The sequence below is a fragment of the Hydra vulgaris genome, chromosome 15 (assembly GCF_038396675.1).
Source record: "Hydra vulgaris chromosome 15, alternate assembly HydraT2T_AEP".
Classification (NCBI taxonomy): Eukaryota; Metazoa; Cnidaria; class Hydrozoa; order Anthoathecata; family Hydridae; genus Hydra; species Hydra vulgaris.
The window spans coordinates 45,173,438-45,200,047 of record NC_088934.1 but is presented as its reverse complement, the minus strand read 5'-3'; the positions used below and the strand labels follow the sequence as shown (position 1 = coordinate 45,200,047).

Here is a 26,610-nt window from a genome sequence, read left to right as displayed (position 1 = left end):
TAAAACTTAATAAGATGAAGAATAATCTTTGCTTTCTTTCATTCTTTAATAAATGTTTATCAGTAAACTTGTCCTTGTGTTTGGCGTTGAGGTGACGAGACACCTTGTGATATACATCGTTTCTTGCAAAACAAACACATATATTTAATAATATTCTTTCTTCACTTTGGTTAGGATAAATTAAATTAGGTAGTCTACTGTTTGAACTAAAATTGAGGTCTGTCTCCAACAAATCGCAACTCAATAGCAGCTAAAACAGCATTGAATTCATTCAAATTTTCAAAGTCTGCGCCACAAAAAGTCATTTTAAAAACATTTGATGCATTCTCAGTCCGGTCACTCCATACAATTCAAGTTTTTTTACGAGAACTATAAAAAAGATATGGTGGCACGTTGGGTTAGTTGGATCTTGTTCGTAAAAATCAACATTGGACTTTGTGTTTATAACAAAATGCAGACCAGATATATTTGAGCACGAGGGCATTTTCTGAAATATGTAATTTTCTATATATATTTATATATCGAACAAATTTTTCTGTTTATAAATAATTTTGTTTTTATTTAAATTAATATGTTTTCAGTTATATATCCAAGAACTTCTAAAACACTTCTGGTCTGCGTTTTGTAAAGTTGCGAAACTCAATTTGCTGAGTTAAATAAAGACGTATAAATACGTATTTTTAATAGCCTGTGGAGAAGCTTCGAAATTTATAATGGAACCGGTTTTTGATTATTCAATTCGAGATTCAATTCGAATTTAAAAATATGATTCAAGTTTTTTGAACTCTTACTTGTTTTGATTTTGTTGCGTTTTTTTTTAGATATTTGACGCTTTGGCGCTATCAAATTAATTTTGTTTATTCGTAAATACCTTTTAATCAAACGTTAACCAATGCAAGAAGCAGTTTAAAAATAAGTTTATTCAAATATTTTTTTCTGAAAAATATCATATAAAAAAAAGCTTAAACTTCAGATTTCGAGTGAAGATTTGCTTCGATTCGTGTTCTAAAAATGCCGATTTGCAGGGCCCTAACCTGTACGTCCTTGGTTTATAAGTATAAAGTTAATGTATAATTTAAAATTTTATTCTTTTATGGTTTAGCTAGCTTCATCTATAAAATTAATCGTGAAATGTATATATATATATATATATATATATATATATATATATATATATATATATATATATATATATATATATATATATATATATATATATATATATATATAGATATAGATATAGATATATAGTGAAATCATAGTTATCTTACCAATTGCAATATTGCAAGGGGATTGCATGGGGATTGCACCAATTTTAGTAAGCTGAAAAAATCTAAAGTTAACAGAAAAGTGTATGCAGGATTATATTTGGCGTTAACAAAACGATTAGAGGCGAATCTCTTTAAAGACAACTCAATGCTCTTTATATTTATAAGCTCTATATAAATCAAGTTTTGCTGTTCATGTTTTAAACAAAATATGGTGTCTCTAATATATTTCATTCTTTTTTTTTTCTTTTTTTTTATTATGAACTTTTATTTCGCTGATTAAACACTATTACAATTTTTCATATAAAATAAATAACATCGTAAACGTTAAAAACCTTGATAAAAAACGTTTTTAATTTTTTTTAATTTATAATATATATATATATATATATATATATATATATATATATATATATATATATATATATATATATATATATATATATATAGGTAAAAATGGTACGTTTATCACTACAACCTTTTCATAGAGCCCCTTTAGTCACTCATTAGAAAAAAAAACTTTAATTTTTAAAGTAAAATAAAAATTCAATAAAGCAAAATTCTTTTTTTTTAAGAGTAAAAAATTGAAAACAAAAAAATATTAAAACACATTAGAAGAAATAACGGAAGAAAAAAATTTCAAAAGTTTAAAAATCTGAAAAGAAATATTGTAAACTATAATATATATGTCAGGAATTAAGGAGATGCATTTTAGTTTGTCGTTTTAACGATGAAATGCTTTTTAGGTCTTTAATATTTTGATTTTGGAAATGATTCCAAATTGATGGACCACGTTTTGTAACTAGAAAACTTGACTGCTGTGATTTAATAAATTTCTTACTTTATAAAAATCTCTCATAAATACCCCCACAGTTTTCAAACGATAATTTTGTCGTACGAAGATCTTAATAAATAAGTTCTTTTCAAATTCAATATTGTGGGCCATACCTGTGAAAGTTATTTAAAAATAAAATTGTTTTAAAATACTCTTAAAACAATTCAGAAAAAATTTTTAACGGTTCATGTTAGAAAAAGAAAAAAATCTATACTCACTTATTTTTGTCTTGCTTTTATTTATTTGATCATAAAATTCCTATACTATATATACTATATTATTTAATTCAGCTTTATCTTTTTTTGTATGACATATTAACGGGCGGCGAAAATGAAACGGGACCAGAGGCGTCCCGAGGGGGGAAGCGTTAAGGGATATCTAACCCCTCTCCCCTTCCTCCCCAGAAAATTTTAGATCTTAGTCGGCAAAAAAAATTCTAGATCTTACTCTGCAAAAAACAGATACGTCCCTCCCTTCCCCCCTCCCCCCGCCCCTATTTTCAAGATCTCTTCGGAACGAACCTGATCGGGACTCGGTGAAATATATGTAAAGGTGGCAACAACGTCAAAAAAAATCATATATCACTTATTATTTAAAAAATCAATTCTAATTTTGTTGCAATAGAAGATGTTTTTTATTTAATCTTTTCAATTAACAGGAAAAATTACAAGTTATTTGAAACAAAAAACAAGGAGAGTCTCTTTCATAGTTAAATGTGGTAAAGAAACCAAGAGAGAGTTCCAAAGCATTAATTTATGAAAAAAAAAACAGAAGAAGAAGAATTTAATGAAAAGGGAATAACAGGAAGAACATAAGTTACAGACGTGAAAGTTTAAGAAAAATTGATTCAAAATAAAAAAGAATGTTACTACTAAAAATGTTACTACCATAAAAAAATGTTACTCAGCAATCTAAATAAAAAGAAGTAATCACCTTCAATACTAAAACATAACGTTTATAAATGCATCATTAAAAAACCGAGAAAATTGAAAAACAAAGTTATTTTTATAAAACAACTAAAAACCACAATTGTTGAATGAATGTATTTTTATTTAAGTGAAAGTATTTTTATTTCAAGAATAAATGTCATCAAGTCATCGAGTGTTAAAGTAAACTTAATTGCACAATTAACATATAAGTCCAAAGTTATTAAACATTTTTAAATATAAACGTAGTTGCAAAGATTTAATTATTTAAAAAAAAATAATGCTACAACAAGAACCGCAAAAACAAGGAAGCGACCGCCTCCGTTGATTGTCAGGCACGCCACTAAATAAATTAAACAATAATGAAAAAGCAAAACCAAATTAAAAGTTTACAACTAAACATTCTTAAAAATATTTTTTTATGAAAGTTGCCATCAAAGTATTGATTTTTCATCAAAAAGAAGGTGTTTAGAGTGCTAACATTAGATCTATGTTTACATATGTCTGCTCAAGCCGTTAAGGCAGCATTGGCGGAAAACTTGCTTTTAAGCGCTTTTCCAAAGTTATGTTTTAAACCCTTAGATCTTCTTGGAACTAGGGACTTGGAACAAATGATTTCGAAATCGAGTTATTTATATAAGAGCGCGCGATACAAAGCTTAATTAAAAATAAGTTTTCACTACGCTCTCCTCCATAAATAAGCGAATTTCGACAACCCTATTATGAAACAATAAGATAACTAAATGTATTATTTTTTAAAATTTGTGAAACAAAACGTTAGCACTAATTTAATCTCTCTAATATATAATCTCACAAGTTTATCGCATATTAAAACTTTGAAAACTGTTGGTGTTGAGAGCAACTAGAATTTAAAATAAAAAAACATTAAATAAATAAACTGAATTTAAATTTAAATTAATTAAAAACTAAAAAACACAAGAAAATCGATCATTTATAAACGCACTTTCCAAATTAAAACAAAACAAACGTTACAACAATTTTTAATAAAACCCTTATAAATGCTAATTGAAGACTGACATTAGTGTAGTTACGTCATAAATTTATTAACACCGTTTTATTTATCCAATCACATTGCATATTGTGGTTTGGAAAAACATTTATCACTTGGTCGTTAGGATTCACTATCTTCCAAATTAAAAATAATTTGTATATATATGTATATATATGCACTCTAAACGTTTCTCTAAATATATGCACAACTTTTTTCTAAATACTTTTATATCTTGAATATACTTTATCAATTAAGAAAAAATATTTAAATTATTGGTGAAGCTATCGATATTTGTATGATATTCATAAGCTCAAAATATGGCACGTATCGTTCCAGACCAAAAAAACAAGTTTGAGACGGACGAATTATTCCGAAAATTATCAAAAAAATCTGAGGTAAGATGAAATAATTTTTTAAAAAAAAGGTCACTTGATAACACTGTGATAAAAATTTGATTTTCAAAAGTTGTTATAAAATTGCAACAAAAACTCAGAGTTTAATCTGAACGAAATTGAAGTGTTAGAATGGGAGTTTACAATAATCATACCGTAATTGGCGATTTTAAAACACCTTTAAATTTAAAACCATATATAGCAAACTGACTTTTGTTAGGAGTAAAACTTATTTTAATTATAATAAAAAATAGTTTACGCTTAAGTTATTTTTTTATAAATAACCATAATCAATAAGCAAAAAGCAGTAAGTTATCGTCCTAACATTTAGGGACACAAGTTTTAGGGTTTTTATTGCTCTCAGGCTCTAATAATCACAATTTTTTGCAAAGCATTTTCAATTAATACATACCTAGCTCAAAGGTTTGCCCCATCTCTGAAAGTTATCTTTATTAATATTTACAAACTTTTCGTAAGATCTTACCTTGAATATGCTGTGTCTCTTTTTGGGCTCCTCCGCTTAAATCTGTTCAACAAAATGAACATCAACCCTAACAAAAAAATATAAAATCTACCATCACATGAGTTTCGGCGCCTAGAGTTCGATGTAATCTAAATCTATAAACAGTTTTCATATAATTAAAGAATATTTATATCATATTGTTAAATGTTTATTGATGTTTTTTTTTTTCTTTTTTTTTTTCTTCTGCTTGCTGTATATATTTTATGTTTATTTTACGGCTGTATATGTATATTAATAATAATAGAACATCAAAAAAAGTTGCCACAATCTCTGTCTAGGTTATGTTGATTATATGATTTTTAATTTCACAAAAATTCCAGTTAAAAAAGAACAGCCCAAGTAAAATTGATGAATTCATTTAGTTAAAATTTTATAGTTGTTTTACTTTTTTTGTTTAGAGAGAATTAAGATTTTTAGCTAAATTACAAAATAGAACAACCGCATTCATTCACAACATCAAATCTAGTTTCATCTAATTCATTTTCAAATTTGCAAAGTCCATCTCATGCTTTGTCAGTGCTTTTTTTTTCTTCTGTAAATTTCAGCGATGCATTAAACTATTTTACTTTTTGATGGACGGTTTAAAGATGTTTTAAGATTATTCTCATCATTCATGCTTAACTCATTCAGACTTAATTTTATTTAAATCTTCAAATTCTTTATTTTACTCGACAGTCTTAGATATATTTCTTTTAGAACTTTATAATAAATCAAAATCTTCTCTTATTATATTTTTTGTTTTTCTCGGGCATTTCGTTATGATATTAATTACTTGAAGAACTTGTCCAACAAAGTATAAATATCCGCCTTAAACTTGTTGTTTTTTTTTCTTCCTTATTTTTTTTCGACAAACTAGTTTTGTTGATACTCAAGTCTAATTTGTTCCAATAGAATTATTAATATATTTATTTATTCCATTAGATTTAATGTATTAATGTATTAACTAACTAGTCTATAGACTAGTTAGTTAATACATTAATACATTAATGTAAAATACAAAAATGTTATTAAATTATGTTTAAATTTTTTAGTAACTTCTAATTGGTAATATTTTTAAGTGAAAAGGCAATAAAGAATAAATTATAATTTATTCTTTATTGCCTTTTCACTTAAAAATATTACCAATTAGAAGTTACTAAAAAATTTAAACATAATTTAATAACATTTTTGTAAAATGTCCATTATTTACGTCAACAATTTTTCTTGAATTTTTACCTTCCCCTCCATTTTGTCAACAACTTGTCAAAATTCCAGAAACCCCCTATAAAATTACATCAACATTTGACTTGATTTTAAGGGGGTGTTCACCCACCCCACCCTCCATCTTCCTAAAAATTTGAGCAGCCGTGGCGCAGTGGTTAGAGTTCTGGCTTGGAAACCCAGAGGTCCGAGGTTCGACGCCAGCTCAAGCCCAATATGCTACATTGTTACGGAAGGAGCGAGAACCTCTTGTTAAATGCTCTCCCGCGGTGTTCTGTGATAAGACCGTAAGGACTTCTGGGAGCACCTAAAGTAACTATAAAAAAAAAAGAATTAAAAAAAAATTAAATTTTAGTGCAAAAAAACAAAGCAATATTTTAAATAGACTAGTTTACGACTAAGACAAAAAAAGTGATTAAAGTAAAATATTTTGAGAAAAAATTTTATTTTATATAATAACTCTATTTTATATGAGGCAGAAGAGCCAAAAGTTGCAATTTACAAATATTTTTTTAATTTTAAAAAGCTACCAACATCTTTATTTTAATATTATATATAAACATTTGTGCACGGAGTTAAAGAGCCGCATCTTGAAAGAACTACACAAGGCTTGCCAGCAGCAGGTTGCCGAACCCTGGTATAAACGTTTAAATAATATAATGCAGACCATGTACTAACATAAATCTTTTTCGTTGCACTACAAATTAACCAACAACAACCTTGATAAAATAATAGTGTTATGGTAAAAATGTCAGATAAGCATATTTAGTTCTGTATGTGCCGCGTCTTTTTAGAGCACAAAACGGTTTTTAAACTATTAGGAATATGAAAAGCTTTATTAAAGTACTGAAGGTTGAGCGAGTGTGTAACACAGGACTGCAAACACTGTCTAATTTTTGCTTTCTTAGTATTTAAATTTATTAAAAAAAGTAACATTGTTAACGTCAACTTGTCTTGAACAAGATGTTTTAAACACCAAATAAATTGCTGAGATTTATTTGGTGTTTAAAACATCTTTGACGTTAAGCTTAAACTGCTAACTTTTGTTTACTTGTGAACGTTTGCAATGTTCATGACTAAACAAAACGAAGTATAAAGTTTATAAGTATAAACATTTGTAATGCAAGTGTTAATATTTATAAAAAAAAATTTAAATGTGAAATGAATTTTATTTTAAGCACCTAAACTTTATTAGTTATTTCTTGACATTATAAGTATTAATGTTATTCTAACTTATGATAAACAGGATGAAGAGTGTTACTTATTAAAATAAGAAACTATATTAGTTTAAATGATTATGCAGTGTTGTTACAATCACTATTAATAGCTGCGTCATAGTTATAATGACGTTTTAAACTTGTCATTATTAACTTAAAAATAAATTTTAACAATGTAAATGACGTATTTAAAGCTGCAAATTATGTTGAATGACGTTAATGATTCTTCTTTGAGTTGAAAAAAAAGTTTTAAAATATATTTTTTATAAAACTCAAATTGCGTCAATAAATACTTATTTAAAGGTTTAAAATGTAAGGGCATTATTTCAAAAACAAAAAACCTTAGAAATAAAGTTCAAATAGAAATAAAAAGCTCATATTGCATTGTACAAAAGCAAAAGATCTTATTTATTCAGATACGATATACAGGTTATCGAAATCGAGGACACGAAGAAAGAGTTGTTCGTTTCCAAACTGAATGTTTTGAAGGAAGATGCAGTGTGGTAAATTTAGTCATTATTAATAATTTAGTTCCATACAAGTAACAACAGTTTATGATAAAAATATTATTTAAAGTTATATAACTTTTATATTTATGTGTGAGTATATATATATATATATATATATATATATATATATATATATATATATATATATATATATATATGTATATATATATATATATATATATATATATATATATATATATTAAATATGTTTATAGTTTTTGTTTACACCCAATTTTTAAGGCATTTATATCATCGGGAACCAATTTGCTTTTGTTTTTGGGTCCGCAGTTAAAAGAAAAGAAAGGTATGATTCCATCAAAAGAATTTATGGATTTTGATAAAGAATTGGGAAAGGTATTTAGTTTATTAGTTTTTTACTTGTGTATATATATATATATATATATATATATATATATATATATATATATATATATATATATATATATATATATATATATATATATATATATATATATATATACACACACATATATATATATATACACATATATATATATACTTTATTTTGTTTGTTATATAGATTGTGAAGTATATTAGACTATTAAATTTTTTATTGTGGTATATATTGTATCGTTTCATGATAAGATCCCATGATCTTCTGGAAGCCCTACCGGTAATATATTCAATGCAAACTTAAATAAAACCATTATTTAAACATTTGACAAAAAATTTTCTCCAATGAAAACTTTTTGTCTAATAAAAAAATCTCCCTCTTCCCCTCCCCCCCCCCCCTTCCTGTAAGACTTTCTGGGATGACCTTGTATATATATATATATATATATATATATATATATATATATATATATATATATATATATATATATATATATATATACATATATATGTATATATATATATAAAACTTATAATTTTTTATCAGGTTCACCTGAAAAGTTGTTTTGTTATGAACGGAGTATCTGTTATATTTCGGGGATACATTGATTTACAAAAGCTTGATGGAACTGGATATTTAGAATATGATGATTACAATGCAAAGGTTTCTTTTATGTGTTTTTAATCATTTAAAGGTTTTCCTTTTTGTTTTTTTTATTGATTTTAAAGAAATGTTGCAGTTTGGAACTTAAAATATTGTAGAAATGAGATAAAAAAGGAAATAAGTAAATGAAAATAAGTTTAACTTCAATTCACTTTTTCAAAGATTGAAGACACAATATTGAGAGACGCTGTAAATCAATCTATAATAAGGCAACAGAATTTTGAAGAAAGACAGTTACGAATTAAACAGGAGTTGATGGGTACTGAGGTATATTTATATGATAGATATGATACAGTTGGCACTTATAACAAAAATTGGTTTACTTCTCGACTTAAATTTTCAAAAGTTTAAATTTTTTTTTGTTTTTTTTTATTAATTTCAACAACAACAAAAACAAACTGATAGTATATGTATGTATCTTTTAGTCAATATTTCAATGTACGCCGTGCCATGAAGCAGTATTTGGATAAGAGAATTGTATCTTGAATGAAAATATATGGAACTTGAAACTTACGAATTTGTTCATTACGAATTATCGTAAAACTGGGTGAACAGAAACATTGCTTTTTTAATACTGTAATTTTTTAAAATATAATATTTGTTTAAACTTGTCATTATAAAATCTTGAAAATGTAAAAATTTTCGTAAAATCAGATCTATATGCCAAATGTTTTTATCTTTTTTTTTTTTTTAGTTTACACTGTTTGGTGTTATTAAAACGGGGTTATTAAAAGTTAAGAAAAACAGTTTTTGGAGTTGAAAAAAGCATGTTACAAACTATTACGAAATTTTTTCTCACTGTTAATTTTTTTATTATTAATAAATTATTTTCTCTGCTAATTACAAAAATGTAAAAACTTTTTCTGTAGCATCGACCGTTTTAAAGTTATTACGTTTTTAGCGCCTACCCTGCACACCAAGCCTCACTAGGTGGAAATATGATTTACATTTCCTGAACATTTTTCCAATTTTAACTTCTTGACTTTTTATGGGGCATTGTTGCCGTATGGCAATAAAAAATAAAAGCCACTAACTTCAAGCCTGGTCTTTAATTTGTTTATGTATAAAGTGTTATTGTATTTTATGATGATTCAGCAATAAGAAAAAAATTATCATAATGGTTGCCGTACACTTTTAAGAAACATTTCTGTCCTAATATTTGTACTAATAGTTTTTAGACTCTGATGTTGCTGTTTTATAAATGTTTAATGGCGATTCTTTATAAAATAAAATTAAATAGTTAATTAGGAATACACACGTATATATTTCAAATGGAGAAAAACTACAAAACTAGATACAATGTTGAAGAAGCTCTTCATCATAAAATATCTCCTTGCCCGGATTCTGAGCTATCTGATTTAGAGGATGATGACAACGAAAAAGCTGATTTTCAGCTCGAAAAAATGATTGATGAGGAAGTAGCAGATATCGATAGTAGTGATTTAGATAATAGTGTTGAAAGTGGTAATGAAATTGAAACTGATAATTGTATGCAGCCAAAACGTATCTATAGATAAAGAAAAAAAGGCCCTCCACAATCAAATTTTGAGTTTTCTAAGGCTGGGTTTAGTCAACCACTCCAACATTTTGATGAAATGGCTCCATTGACTTTTTTCAAGCTTTTCTAGGATGATTCTATAACTAATACACTTGTGGAACAAACAAACCTTTACAGTGTTCAGAAAAATGGAAAATCTATGAACACAAATAAAGATGAAATAGCGAAGTTTCTTGGTATGCACATGATGATTTCAATTATACTACTACCAGCTTACCACATGTATTGGGCGAAAGAAACAAGATATGCTCCAATAGCTGATGCTATGTCAAGAAATCGATATAAACCAATTTTTCCATGCCAATAACAATAGAAAGAAAGATGATTTTACTAATAATAACAATAAACTGTTTAAGGTGCAACCAATTCTTGATGGTGTGAGGAAAAATCGTATAACTATTTAGCATGAGGAAAACTAGAGTATAGGCAAACAAGTAATTCCAGCTAAAACCAAATTTAGTGGCATACATCAATACAATGCAAACAAGCCAGTAGAATGGGGGTTTAAAATTTTTGTTAGAGCTGGCACATCTAGTATGATGTAAGATTTTTTTTTGTATTCTGGAGCTAGTGGAAATATGAAATATAATGGGAAATATGTTGTAAGAAAGCTTTGCGAAACTTTTCCAAAAAATGTGAATCATAAACTTTTTTTGACAATTGATTTACATCTTTGGATTTGTTTTGATAGAGTTTTAACCACAGCAACTATTAAATCAAATAGAGTTTAAAAATGTCCGCTCTGAAAAGAAAAAGAATTAAAAAAAAAGGACGTGGCAGCAGTTGCTATTTCACGGATGTTAATTCAGGATTAGCTTTGGTGAGATAGTTTGACAACAAATGTGTTCAACTTGTTTCTACATTCTCGACCCCCATTTCATTATCAAATGTCAAAAGATGAAATCAAAAAACTAAATCAAATGTCAATGTTTCCTGTCCTGAAATAGCAAAGGAGTATAACAAGTCTATGGGAGTTAGCTGACATGCTGATATCCCTTTATTGCACCCCAATAAAAACAAAGAGGTGGTATTTGAAGGTGATACTTCATTGTGTAGATATCAGTAAAGTCAATGGATGGCTTCTATATTGTCGTTATGGTGATAAATATACCCAAAAAAAGTACTCACTGTTAAAATTTATTTCCAGTGTGGCTGAAGCTCTTATATCTACTGGAAAAGAACTACCTTCAAAGTCAGTTGATAGACCATCAAAGAGATCAGTTGATATTGATGAAGCCTTTAGTACCAAATCCTTGTGTGGATGTTTGCTATGATTGCATAGATCATTGGCCGGAATATAAAGATTCAAAAAACAGATGTCAATTCTGCAAGACTGGATTTAGTCGGCTATATTGTACAAAATGCAAAATAGTTCTTCGCCTGACTCAGAAGAAAAGTTGTTTCCATGGGTTTCACAAAAAATAACTCAATGTATTTAGAGTAGTAAAATTACATAACGTATTACTTATTAGGAATGAAATAATGTGGTCAACAATATTTTTGTGTTTATCCAATATGTATATGCAATACGTTTTAATTTTGTTTCAATAAATTCAATATTGGTTTAAGGCAAACAAATTGACCTTAAATTTAAGTAAATCTAAGTATACTTTTTTTTCATAGAATTTACGATAAAGAAAATATTCCATTAAAACTTCCTGATCTTTATATTGGTAACTCTAAAATAATTAGAGAGTTATCATCAAAGTTTTTAGGAGTGATACTTGACGAAAATTTGACATGGAGAGAACACATAAGAACGTTAGAAGATAAAATTACAAAACTTATTGGCATTCTATACAAAGCTAAGCAATTATTAAACCAAAACTGTTTAAAAATCTTAAATTTCTCCCTCATACATTGTTATATAAACTATGCAAATATTGCATGGTGATGCTCTAATGTAAGTAAAGTTAAAAAATTGCTTAGTAGACAAAAACACACTGTTAGAATTATTTCAGGTGCGGGTCATTTTACACATTCTAAAGAACTATTTAAAAATCATCACATACTTAATGTTTTTCAGTTGAACCTTTATCAAATTCTTATATTTATGTACAAATTTCATAATAAAGTAACTCCTATAATAATTAATACACTTTTCAATAAAATTAACTACGAGTACCCTACAAGATTTTCAAATTACAATTATGAGCAACCTAAAATGCATTATTTGGTTAATAAATTTCCTATTGCCATCAGAGTTCCTAAATTATGGAACACTTTATTAAATAATCAGCCGAAAAATTGTTCTTCACTTTCTCTATTCAAACAAAAACTCAAACAAAAACTTCTTAACGACGTTAATGAATTAAATTCTTTTTAAGATTCTTTTTTTCGTCTTTTTTTTTCTTTTTAATTTTTTTTTTTCTTTTTTAACAACTATCTTATTAACTGGTCTTTAATTTAAATTTTCCTTAAATTCTCCTATTAACTTATTTTTAATTTTTAGGTGTAATTATTATTATTATTTTTTTTTTTAATCTTTTATTTGCGATTTTCTTTTAATACACCAATTCAAGCCGCGTTACGGAGAATTTAAAAAAAAACTGGATCGAGTTTATGAGGGAAATAAATCAAGTCAGCTTTTAATTCTTGAGTAAACGAAGTATAAACAAACAACATAAACTAAGCCAATAATCTTTTAAACAAATATAAAACATATATAGATCAAAATGGATTATGATATAGTATGTAGTATGAAAGTTGAAAAATTGAAGTCTTATTTACGTCTTCGTGGCTTGAAGATATCTGGAAAGAAAGAAATTCTTGCAGCTCGAGTATATTGTGCAATGGAAAATAATGTTATGCCTATTAAAACAGCTGAAGAACGTTATGCCTATTAAAACAGCTGATCCTGTTAAGCTCAGTAATGGCTGGTTATCAGAAGACGAGGGCCTAACTTGTTGGCCAATATTATTATATCCTGATATACACAATTATTTATTATTTAACTCTGCTGAAATAGCCATTATTGTTATGTCAGACAATAAATTTTCCTTCAGTGAAAACATGAAAACAAATATGACTCAAATAATTGTTACTGATATAGAGCATATGACTGTAGGTCAAAGCACAAATGAGCTTTGGTTTAATTTTTGAAAGCGAGTTATAACTGCTTCAAAAGCTCATGATGTTCTAAAAAAAATTGAAAAAATTAACATGGGCATTAAAGTTGATATGTGGTCATTACACCAAAGTATTTCAGGGCTAACATTTGTGAACCCAGATATACCTGCATTAAAGTATGGGAGAGCAAATAGAAGCAGCAAAGCAGTTTTTTGAAGTGATGAAATCTCTTCATCAAAATTTAACTGTAAATGAATGCGGATTATTTTTAGATGTTGAAATGCCCTATATAGGTGGAAGCCCTGATAGAGTAATCAGATGCTCGTGTTGCCCACCAGCTTGTTTAGAAATAAAATGCCCATTTTCAATTAACCATACAACACCACAAGATCCAAATATATCTCTTCCTTATGTTAAAAAAAATTTAAATAACAAGTTTGTCATTAATAAAAAACATAGATATTATACTCAATGTCAGGTTCAAATGGGAACTGCTAAGATGAACAATTGTTATTTTATGGTATGGACAGCTCATGGGTATAAAATTGATAAAGTTGCATTTGATGAAGCTAGTTGGTTGAGTATGAAAGTTGATTTTTTTAAATACTACAACGATCATTATTTAAAAACTGTCTTTGTAGATTTTTCTATTAACTGATTGGAACAAAATTGTAAAATCTTTTTTTTTAATTATAAAATCCTTCTTATATTTAAATTGGTATTTTTATTGAGTTTAGAAAAAGAAACAATAACTTATTGTCTTATTATAAGATCCAAATAATGGTGTACAAATATTTAGGTAAAGAAAATACTGAAAATCAAAATGGTTATTCAAGCTATTTATAATAATAAAAAGCAGTAGTAGTGTGAAACATATATATTCATTAAAAGTGCACGGTGGTGTCCGGCATCCCTTACAAGTAATTATAAAAATTTACAATTTTAATACTCTCACGTGCTTACTATTGAGTCCTTAATACAAGGGGAGGGAATTAAAGTGTGGGTGGGAATTTTAGTCCAGATCTAACAAACTGGAGGGTTTTATTAAAAAGTGGATGGGAAAATTTAACAAAAATCTCAATCAAGACTCAAGAGTAATTGTAGAGGGGCTTTTAATAATTTTCAGAAAATTTTCCTACCCACTAATCTTATTAATTTTTACTTGCTGAAATGTCAAAAATGTTGAAATGTCAAAAATAAGAAAAATATTCAGTGTAAACCGGCCTTAAAAAATGGAAAATATAATATCATTCACAGATAAAAAATAAAACTTTCAGTGTAATCAGATTTAAAAAATTGTCAATCTATAAAAAAATCATGTGTGTTGTGTAAAACAAAAAAATTGCCATCTGACCTTTAATTAAGATCCCCCTGTTTATTAGATCTGGACTAAAATTTCCCCACCCCCTTGTATTAAGCACGCGTGACTAATACTAAATTAAAAATTATGTTTTAAACTTTTAAGCTTGAATTATTTTTTTATGAAAGCAGGCTTTAAATTGCATAAAGCTGCACACGATAAAATAATATCATCCATATGATGAAGCATAGAAATGGGTAATACATTTTTTAAGCTTCGAAAAGTTTTTATTTGGTTTATGGCCCTTTCAATGTGAATTCTTAAGTTCGCAACATCAGTAGTCTTCTTGCATTCAGTTGCAGTCATTTGACTCTTTACTCTTGCACCTGGTGGAACTGATAAACTGCAATAACAGAATAATAGTTCTTCTCTTATTTGAAATCCTCTGTCTGCCATCACCTCGTCGCCTCTTTCCAACAGATTGTAAAAACCACTGTCACTTGTAATAAATTTATCTGATGCTCTTCCACCGTAACATTTAGATAGAAACGTTATGTACCCATTTGGTGCTATACCAATTAATACCTTGACAGTGTTGTGGTGCTTGTAATCAGACCAAGTCACTGCTTGGTTGTAAAGGGACTTTGGACGTTCAATAAATATTTCAAAACAATCAAGAATCACTCTACACTTGTGATGCTTTGCTTTCACAAAGGACTCTGGTAAGTTTTTTTTATGACTTCACTTGGGAGCCAAACAATAATAGCATTTCCGAGAATATAAGCAATAATTCTAATAAAAGTGGTAAATATATTAGAACACAAAGCTTTTGAAATGTCAAAACGATCAGCAATATCTTCATTTAATAAACCTAAGTGCAACCTCATAAGTGTCATTAAAAATTCTTCTTTGTGTGATAACAGTTTACATTTAGATATAGATTTTAGTTGTTTAACTTTGCTACGTGAATGTTTTGGGCCTCTCCAATAACGAATGGAGGGTTAAAATGGTTTTAACAAACCAAAAATAACATTAAAAATAGCAATCGAAGATATACCAGTATAAAAGTTCATTCTTTTATCATTGTTAACTAATCTCCAAGAGAATTTTTGTTTAAGCTTGACTGTTTGTTTTATTTTTGACTTTTTTAATTGATTAGTAAGGCTATTTACCTTACTAACATAAGAGGTGATAAGTGAAGATTTGTATTCACATGAAGTACAATAGTTAAGTTGTGGTAAGCTCAATGAATACGTATGGTCTGATAATATAGGTGATAAAACATCAGCATTAAAACTAAGACTTGAAAACTCTGTGACAATACTTTTTTCAGTCAACAAAGGTTCTACAACATGGTAAAGAAGTGATTGGGTGCTTCATTAAAGTTCTTCTAGGTTTTTTTTGTTCAGGTTGATAAAAACCCATATTTATTGTTGGATTAGGGTTCATAACAGTTGGAATTTTATCAACAAAATGATCAGAGCATACTCTATCTGCAGTTCCTGGTTTCCATGCACTTCCTTTTTTATTTCCTTCTCGTCTAAGCTGACTAATCCATTGTTCTTTTTTTATGCTATTTCTTTTAAAACTAGGGAAACAATACATTCGAAATGGTGCCTCACATCCACACTCGGAGAGTATCTTCCCTTCGTGTTGAAAACACGTTTTATCTTTCAACTTTTCTAGCTTATAGGAACTATTGGTACATCCTATAACAGCACAGTTAACTTTCATCTTGTATTTTATTACTAATTCGCAACTGACAAAATAAATATTTACCCTTCTAAATTCGTTCCAGGACTTTTTCATGCGCGATATTAATAATGGCAGAAGTTCGCTTGAACTCGTGTATTATAGATTAGTTACTGATCTTAACATACTTCTAAAATTTGTATTTATTTTTTATGTGGTACAAAGTAATTTTATGTTTACATTTTAATGATTGTACATGCTTGCTGATGAAAGCACGTCGGGGTATAGTGGTAAGGCAAATATTGTCTTCTTTAAGCCCCGGTCATGTAAATTTTATTTATATAAAACGGCATTGTATTCTTTTTTTAATGACGAAATGAATAAAATAAAAAATAAATAAAAATGATATATTAAATTAATTAAACACCAAGAAAAGAAAAGAAAAGTTTTTTCATAATAGTTTTTCCTTGCTTAATTTTCATTTTCACGGTTATGAATTGTATAGAAAACTGACTCAGATTATTCTCCTAAAACCAAATTTATTGTTTTAAAAAACAAAACGATATAATAAGTAAACATGCTTTATTGTTCAATAAAGATAACTACCTGTTTTCAACTCTTTATTACCGGCAAACTAAATTAATCCGGAAAAGAAGAAGAAGAAAAAAAATCATTTTTCTAAATATTTGAATTTTTTTTAAACACCCACAAAAATAAAAATATGATGTCCTATGTAAAAATTATTTCATAAAATCTCGGATTATTAACCTATTTCCTTTTTTAGTAGGAGTGTAACGTTAGGTGCGGCAACTAAGCGCCATTCATCGTCAATGCCTCGCGAAACAGTTCATGTGAGGTAGTTAGTTTGCTTTTATCGCAGCTTAGGTTTGGAAGAAGAAAGAAAAGAAGTGTATTACAAGGTAGATAATAATACTGTAGACGAAAAAAGTACGTCATTAGTATGTACTTTAAATACGAGGTTTTTCTGTTTCTATAAACTTCCATGAAATGTATAAAAATGTTTTGCATGTCTGTCATCAAACACACAAAGTTTTTGCTCAATACTAAAATAATTTGTTTTAAAAACATCTTAAACTACTTTAAATACGTATTTAAAACGCATTATATTTGTATTTTTGCCGACTATTTAAAAGCTACTTCTTATAAAAGCTACTAGAGGATCTCAAAAATCTCCTAATATGATTTGTTATAAATTTTACTATATGGTTTGTTATAAATTTGGATATTGGATATGATTTGTTATATATTTTGCTATATATTTGGATATTATATTAGCAACAAGCGGGTATTACATAAATTGTAAAAGGTACCATATTGGGTTACGCGTACACAAAATATTTTAAAATGGGTGATTATGATTTGATACGTGGAACCGAACAACTCTAACAGGATGGTTACGAAGCAAAAAAAAAGACAATACTTTTTGCCGTTCTTAGAGAATGGAGATCCATCACAATAAGAGTCGAAGATCCATCACAATGACTTTTGAATATTGATATTACTAAGAATATTGATATTACTTTTGAATATTGATATTACTAAGAACAGAAAAGGTAAAGGGAGACAAGTTCTTTAACATCCAGACATACCATCATCTACAACACCTGCCCAACATTATGACAGCCTTACAGTACCACCTAAAAATGTAAGCATATTTCTCATCATACTCTCCAAACGCATTTATTTCTAAACATTTATTTTAATTGAACATGAAGTATTTACTATATATATATTTTTTAATAAAGTTTTAAACGCTAGTGTATTTATGTTTATGTATACGTTGCCATATGTTGTTTTTTCATTCCTTTACAAAGGAAGATCAAATGAATATTTAATCTCAAGAGTAGCTGTAGAAAAGAAATATAGGAAGTTTTTGCACCAATAATAACTTTTCAACCTCACTTTCCATATCAGATTAAGGTGGTACCGCAGGAAAAAAACTAAAATCTAGATTCTAAGATAAAACTCATTTTCATTATGATTTATTATATACTTATGTTTTTTCCAATTAAAAAAAAATTGAAATATTAGGTAACTATTTATAATGGCGGAAATTTACCCTAAAATATGGGCTGAAAAGCGAAATTTTGAAACCATATTTCTCAAGTTATAGTTTTCAAATGAAGTTGAAACTTTGCGCACTTGTTCTGATGATAGATTTGCTTCATTTAACCGTTTAATTTTTTGCCTAAAAGGTTTCTTCAGATTTTAATAAACTTTTTATAAATATTTAGAAAAATTTGGTGCTTTTTATTTTAAACTCTTTCTACAGGAAAAAGTAGAAAACATTATAAAAACCTATCTGTTAAATAATTCTTTAATATGCAATGAACCATTGGTGAAAATTTCAACTCTGAAGCAATACTATTAGATAAGATATCATGTTTTGAAATTTAGAGTTTTCACAAAAATCATAACTCTAGAAAATTGAAGGCTTCGCCTTCAAAACTAAGTTTAAAAAATAAAAAACACTTAATAATCTTAGATAAATTCACCAGGTATATAAGAATTCGTTTGTTCTTCTTTGTCTAAAAATCCTTTATGTATTCTTCTAAGTCTCTTTCGTTGATTTCTTATTTCAATCAAATCTTTCCGCAACATTCTTCTTACACGACTAACATCTTGTTTAACCGATTTTTTCAGGGTATACTTTCCAAGTAAGCCAAATGCTTTGAAAACATTAGTAATACCAGTACAACCTTCATTAAATTGTAAAACAGCAGAATAAACTCCCATTTCCAGTGTTTGTTTGCTAACAAAAACATTTTTGGGGATCTTTGTCCAAATAATTGAATTTAGAGACTCATTTGCGTTCTGAGTTTCTCCATGTAAACATTTATTAAGAAGTTGATCAGATGGTAACTGTCTAAAAATTGAAAGAATAATGTAATGGATCCACATAGGCATACTAGCAGTAGGTTTATACTTATTAGTCTTATTAATTTGATCTAGATGCCATTTAAACCAAGTATCTGGTGTTCTTGGACAAAACTGATGGCGGTAACTTGGGTCTTCAAAATCCGTAAAATGGAAAAGTATGGAAAACACAGCTTTTTTTATAGCATAAAGTGCTCCTTTATTTTTCCTTATAATCATGCCATAACAGTTTTGCATGGTATTAATTGTTTTATTACTTAGTCTGCTCTTTCCAGCCATAGGTGTTTTTGTACCCTTGTATGATTTCACTATGTTACGTAACCTATTACCTAAACATTTTTGTACATGCCATACACATTCAAGTTTGATTGGCACTATGTTAAAATTTTTATAGGGATTATCAAGAACAACATTTTTGAAAGAATTTGTATCTCCATCACCCAAGTATTCATGGTATATTAAATTGCGTTCACTTATTGATCTACGAAAGATCTCAACGGCACCGGCAGACTCCATAGATCCTGATGAATTTCGATGATTTATGTGACGTTGATGATTTCCAAACCATGTTTCAAATGCAGAAGTTCCTTTTCTCTTTTCCCAAACTTGACAACTTTTACAATGTTTGGAGAAGATTTGCACGTCAACACATTTATCATCTATTACTGCTGTAACAACTCCATTAGGAGAGCTGTGCCCGCGCTTTTGCCAAGTACCATCAATTGTTACTCGCTTATGCGCTGGTTTTCCTGGTACCTCATTTTGCTTCTCATCAGACGCTTATTTCATACTGTCAAATGCTGCACTTTCATAAGCATTGCTTACTTTGTTTTGTATACCCGAAAATCAATTTACACTTAAACAATGCATGTTCATACATCTTGCAAATGTCTCCAAAGCACTAAAACCACGACCGATTTCTCGAAAACTTATAACACTACGAATATTTGATTCAAACATATTGCGTCCCTGCATCTTTATTTGAGAAATTGTACTTGAGGTGTAAAATTCTTAACTCCATTCGCAGCTATAACAAAAGAGTTTCAATGCATGGCAAAATCCCATACGACTGTCAAGTTGATCAACAATGTCTAATAGGTTATGACATATTTGACAAGCTGTAAATGATAAAATCTCTTTTAAAATATTAAAGTAGAAAAAAAAAATAATCATTATCACAAGTCCTATCCAAAAAACTATCATTAATATTTATATTGCCATTGAGTTTCCTGCTACTGGAACAAGTATTTTCACTAAGTCAGTTCTTTATTTTAGTTTTTGTGGCACATTTCCTTGGAATAACGCCATTCCACTTTCTTTTGTGATGTCTAATAAAATTTTGCCAGCTAGATATTTTTGTACTCATAGTTAATTTACTTTCAGTTGTACACCAGTACACAGTTTTTATTTCCCAGTAGACAGTTTTTTAAGCTCCATTGTAGAGGTTTTTACATAAGTTTGTTGTAATGGTTAGTAATGGTTTTTAGATCGGAAATGCAAAGTATATTATTATTATTAAATGTCATTATATGACATTTAATTCAGTTAAATTCCTATCCCTTTTTAGCAATAAAAAGCAAGATATATGGAGTAACACCCGTTGCTAAGGTGTTTCTATGGACTAAATCTTCATACTGCCTTTTAATAAAATCTTAAAAACACTATTTTAGCACATAAAAACACCTGAAACCTATATATCATTTAAAGAAGCATTAAATTTTGTACCAATTAACATTAAAAAATAAATTTTGATTTTAACTTTTTTTTCCTGTGGTACCACCTTAAGCTAGATGATTTATTCGGAGATTTAGGTCTTACTTAAGTTAGGAGATGAATTTTGTTTATCAAGACTGATGGAATGGAATCTACTAAGACTGCAAGCCATAAGTATATTGGAAACAACATAAAAAGTTTGAAATTTACAACGACTTGTGTAATGATCTGTTATTGTAAAGATGTGATAGTTTGCGATCATTCTAACTCGACTTCTTCTGTCTTTCACTCTTTGTTCTTCTTATTTATTCTTTGTTCTTCTTATTTATTTATTTATTTTTTTTTTATTTTTATTTTTTTATTTAATTGAATTTTCCATGCTATATTTTTGCATAAAATGTTCTTATACCCAAAGATATTGTTGGCTTAGCATAGGAGCAGCCTCAAATAGTCATTAAGACTAATCTAAAGTAGCGTCCGTTATTGACCAACATTTTTGCGTACCGAAGTACTACTCAAGCGCTGAGTTGGCGGTGGCAGGATTTGAACTTGTATTGTTCAATATTCCGGGTTTTTTAACTTTTTTTTGACGCTCTAACCAACTGAGCTATCCAGCCACAAGGTGTTAATATTTAGGTATTTTTCTTAAACTCACTTACTCTTGGTCGGTCGAAGCGGGTTATGATTCTCGTTAATGAGCTGAACTCGTCTTCTCTTTAATGAGCTGAACTCGTCTTCTTTTTTATTTATGTTAAAAGCTTATTTTTTTTATTTATATTAAAAATTTATTTTTTTTATTTATGTTAAAAAAACGTAATATAAATAATATTGACACTGACTCAGAAGAGGAAATAAATAAAAATACAATAAGAAATTTTGTTTTACAAAGTTTTAGCTTTTGTTTTAAGTTAAAGTTAATGCGATGAAACTTTTGTAAAATAAAGTTTATTAATACATGCTCTAAAGAACACCGAAGTCAAAGTATGCTTCTAGTGATGTGATAGCATACAGCATAACAAATACAGTTTATAATGCCGATATTAATATTTTATTGTAATTTTGTTTAAACAGTGCTTTTTAAATGAAAAATGGAGGAATTGATTTCTTTTTTTAAAAATACAAATACTTTAGGGTTTTTAATTTCAGATCCTTTCTGCACCTTTTGATTTCAGATTCTTTCAATTGTTGACAACTTGGTGAGAAAACCTACATTTGCATAAATTGAGTTAAGAATGTTGTTTGCGTATTTAATGGGCATGACTACGCGTAAAGTTATTCTTGTTAATGGCATATATATACCCATTTTTTGTTACAAACCAAATCATGCATATATAAAAACATACAAATTAGTTCATGTTTTATAACTCTAATCTTAGGTGAGTCCGAAATGAGCACCTGTCATCGATTAGAATAACATAAACTACTAAAGTCAGTAATTTTTGGATTAAATCTCTTCTCGGCATTACAACAGACTTTAATTTAATTTAGAGTGGTGACCAAACTAACAATATTCTAGAATTGGTTCATTATATGTAGTAAATGTCCGTACTTGAATAATCGAATTAGGAGTTTTAAAGCACTTAAATAATTATAATCTAGTATTTGCTACATAGATAACTCTATCAATTTACAGTGACAATTGCCTTTTTATTTTACCTAAGAAAAAACTGATAAATTTCAGCTTTGATTTGTCTTCAACGGCAATTAGGATTTAGAAATTGTTTTAAATAATCAGTAAAAACTGGTATAACTGCACTAACTTGCTTTGATGGACTCTAATGTATAATTACCTCATGATAATCTGTGTTTTTTTAATGCAAACTCCCCCGTACATCCCATGCAAGGTAAAACAAGGTTATTTTTATATAACTAATTTTGTAATTAACTTTCTAAAAAAAAAAATTATAACGCATATGAAAAAGTCAAAACATTATTTAAACATTATTTTGCGCTTTCAGAATTTGCTTGCTATTAAGTTGGTTACAAGTTATTTGGTTGTTTTCAATAAAAGTGCTCGCTGTTCTTAGCTTGCTGTTCTTAGCTCGCTATTCTTAAAGCTTTCAAATAAACTGTTCGCTATTGAAAAATATGTAATATATTTAAAAATATTTAACTTATTTATTTAAAATATCTTTTTGGTTGTGTAACATCTTTAGTGATTATTTCAGTTTTAAAACTGTTTTTCTGTTGCGGATGAACATCTTTAGACAAAAATGAAATATATACTAGATATCTGTTTTTCAGGAAGCAGGAGAGGATATCTATTTAATTGATTGAGTCCATTCCCACTATAACTAAAATTAATATACAAAAAATAAACAACTAAAAACAAACATCATAACAAAAAACATAACCCTCTAAAATTTTTTTACTCTGGTTTTTCGTACAATAAAATAATATTCACGATGTCAATATATCCGGCGCATTTAGAACAATCGCTTTAACCTCTAGTTAAATGTCAATGCCAGCTCTGGCCATATTTGTGATATTAGTAAAAATAGAGGCGTGAACTTCCTAGTTGAATATTTGCAGTGCTCTGTGAGGACTTCTTGGACTACCTTAATAACCATACACATACACACACAAACGTATAAAACCGATTTGGGACAATAGTTGCTAACTTTAGCTATACCTCTTCCTTTAATTATCAGGATCATCTTTGCCATTTTGAGTTTGTAAAAAAAAATGTCTGGAAAAGTATATCTTTTAAAACATTAGATAATTTGAAAATAAACTTTGCATTTATATTATCCATACAAATTAATTATTTGGTTTTTAGCATGTTATTTTTATAAAATTTTATGTTCTACTTTTATAATATTTTCTGAATATTTTTATATAAAGCTTCTTGTTATTATGTTTGCAACTTCGGTGTGAAATTTTTTTAAATTTTAAAAGTTTAAAATAAAGATGAAAATTACATTTTATTCAATTCTCGTTTAGCTTTTTTTTTTTTTTTTGTTTTCTTTTTTCACTATTACTTTGTTTATAGTATACGTCATGCTTCTTAAATTGCTAAAAACTATAATTGTTCTTAAAAAGCACAGTGTTATGGTGCGCTGTGCCTTTGCATTTGCAAGGCACCTTTTTTACTCATGGTTTGTATTTCTCATTTAATACCCTCTTTCTTAAACAACTTGTATTACTTGGAATACAAGGATCAAGCTTGTAGTTTCTTGTCATTTATAGTAATTTTATATTCAAACAATATTATATTATAGCAATACCTTCAAAAGTAAATTGAAACAATTTTTTAAACATCTTGATTGCTTAAAAATATATTTCTTTCGTTTAAAGTTAATGAACCTAACAAATATATAAACAAAATGTGAAAATACATATAACAATATAACACTATATTTCTATTAACTCCAGATTCTATTTATTTGTCAACTTGTCAAAAATATTGGCATACTCCCTATTTTCATATATACCTCAAAGATCACCTCACGAAAACTCACGATAATTTTTAAGGAGTTTTTTAGAAAAATGCTCATTACTTTTTAGCCAAACCTAAATAGATAACAACGTAAGAGTGTCTGAGCGCCAAACATACCAACGCTCGAAAAAGAATGTCAATAATAAATGGTTAAAATCTTTATCCTGCAAATAAAAATGTTTGTACTGTTACTAATGTTTCTGCGGAGAAAGAAATACAACAATGTAATTTAATTTAGTTAAAACAAATTTAGTTGAAAAAACAAGTAAATAATTTTTTGAAAGATCTTCAAAGAATAGGTTTGTTAAAACGGCTTTTTAAAACTATCTTGACAGGTACTATATTGATAGTGACATTATACACAACTATATTGACAGTGAACAATGACAGTGTGGATCACTATCTGAAAAAAATTATATAAACAAACGGGTCACTATCAAAAACAAAAACACATAAATAAAGTTCCGTGATAAACTCTGGGCTATTAAACAATTAAAACTTTGCAAAAAAGTTTTTTAAAATGCAAATAAAAATTTTGAGCTTGATGTCAGTATGGTTGCATGTTACATCCCAACAACCATTTGGTCTATAAAAACGTGTTTACTACGTCTTTTAAACGTAATTAACGTTTTTAATACGGCTAAAAGACGTTTTTTTAAGACCAAATGTTTGCTGGGATTGTAATCTGGCTTTTAATTGAAATTTTAAAAAGTTACTAATTGAAAATTAGGTTAATTTAGAAAAAACTGTTACATAACAACTGAGATTGTTTTGTAACAGTTAGCGTGTTGTTGCCTGCTTTGTTTACTGCTTAGGACTAGTATGTAAAACTATATCTATATATATAAAAACAAGAACTTTAAGAAGCAGTGTAAAAATTTTATTCAAAAAGTAATATATGATATATAAAAATGCATTTTACTGACCTGGCGAATGAAAATTTTTTTTTGAAAATACTTGATCTTTTGACGCTAATGCTTATTCTTATTCCGAATTTCAACAAATACGTTACGAAGCGTAATCTAATTTTAATTTGGTTTTTAAGGACAAGCGAGCTTCATAGATATAATTAATAGGTACCCTAAACGATTAACATTGTTCTCAAAAGTTGTACTTTTTTTTCTTTATGTAGATTTTGCAGTCGTAATTTTTATCGTGTATCAATAGCAAATAATAGTTATATCATTACTCTAATACAAGAAACAAGTTTGTTACTACTCAAATACAAAAAAAAACTTACGTCACTACTCAATATATAAAAAAAGTTTACGTCACCACTCAAATAAGTAAAACAAGTTACGTCACCACTCAAATAAATAAAACAATTTTCAAACATTTTCTGTGTGTACTAATTATCAGTTTAGTTTAATAAATGTTTAAGAAAATTGTTTAAACTAGGTAACAATACAAAATGTTTCTCCGCGCAACGTCTTGATTAACATGTTTAATGTTTTAGAGTTTAATGTTTTAGAGTTTCAAATAAAATTTAAAAAATATATGAGCGGTCTCCTCGGCTGTAGTGGAGCCCTGGAAAGGAGAATTTATTTAAAAAAAGCATTAAATAACCAACTAGATTCACAGCATTACAAATACCTAATTTGATAAATATGGGAAATACCTAATTTGATAGTATGGAGTAATAAATGTTTTAATGTTTTAGAGTTTAATGTTTTAGAGTTTCAAATAAAATTTAAAAAATATATGAGCGGTCTCCTCGGCTGTAGTGGAGCCCTGGAAAGGAGAACTTATTTAAAAAAAGCATTAAATAACCAACTAGATTCGCAGCATTACAAATACCTAATTTGATAAATATGGGAAATACCTAATTTTATAGTATGGAGTAATAAATATTCGCTGGCTAAAGATATCAAAAAGAACAATTAAAAATCGATAAAATTGTTCCAAGCTTTGTTTCTTAACTTTACCCTACTTGCAAAAATATATTGTTGCTTGATTTTACCCATTAGCAAAAAATTGATATCTTTATATCACTTCGATCGCTTTTTCTCTAAATAATAGATCAACCCTTTGATAAATTGAA

At 27.9% G+C, this 26,610-nt stretch overlaps 1 protein-coding gene and 1 long non-coding RNA gene across 3 annotated transcripts; one reads left to right on the top strand and one right to left on the bottom strand.

Annotated features, from left to right (window-relative positions):
* Positions 1 to 1,899: 1,899 nt before the first annotated feature.
* On the bottom strand, positions 1,900 to 25,770 carry LOC136092374 (uncharacterized). The gene is made up of 3 exons (XR_010644376.1): positions 25,496 to 25,770; positions 4,918 to 4,984; positions 1,900 to 2,216 (listed from the first exon to the last, which is right to left on the bottom strand). It is a non-coding gene; the product is annotated as an uncharacterized LOC136092374 (long non-coding RNA).
* Positions 4,279 to 13,985, top strand: LOC101235090 (protein big brother). Of its 2 annotated transcripts, none has more exons than XM_065820486.1 (6): positions 4,279 to 4,436; positions 7,790 to 7,876; positions 8,171 to 8,236; positions 8,784 to 8,900; positions 9,063 to 9,167; positions 9,326 to 13,985. In XM_065820486.1, exons 1-6 carry the CDS (start codon positions 4,359 to 4,361, stop codon positions 9,368 to 9,370), a joined length of 498 nt encoding a protein of 165 aa, XP_065676558.1. In that variant the 5' UTR covers positions 4,279 to 4,358; the 3' UTR covers positions 9,371 to 13,985. The 2 variants fall into 2 exon arrangements, with proteins under 2 accessions (XP_065676558.1, XP_065676557.1); XM_065820485.1 differs by having other exon boundaries at positions 4,283 to 4,436; positions 8,123 to 8,236.
* Positions 25,771 to 26,610: the final 840 nt, after the last annotated feature.

Coding starts and splice junctions, on each gene's coding strand:
- LOC101235090 (XM_065820485.1), top strand. CDS start 4,359: ATGGCACGTATCGTTCCAGACCAAAAAAACAAGTTTGAGACGGACGAA. Junction 7,877..8,122: donor TTGAAGGAAGATGCAGTGTG/GTAAATTTAGTC, acceptor CCAATTTTTAAG/GCATTTATATCATCGGGAAC. Junction 8,237..8,783: donor TTGATAAAGAATTGGGAAAG/GTATTTAGTTTA, acceptor ATTTTTTATCAG/GTTCACCTGAAAAGTTGTTT.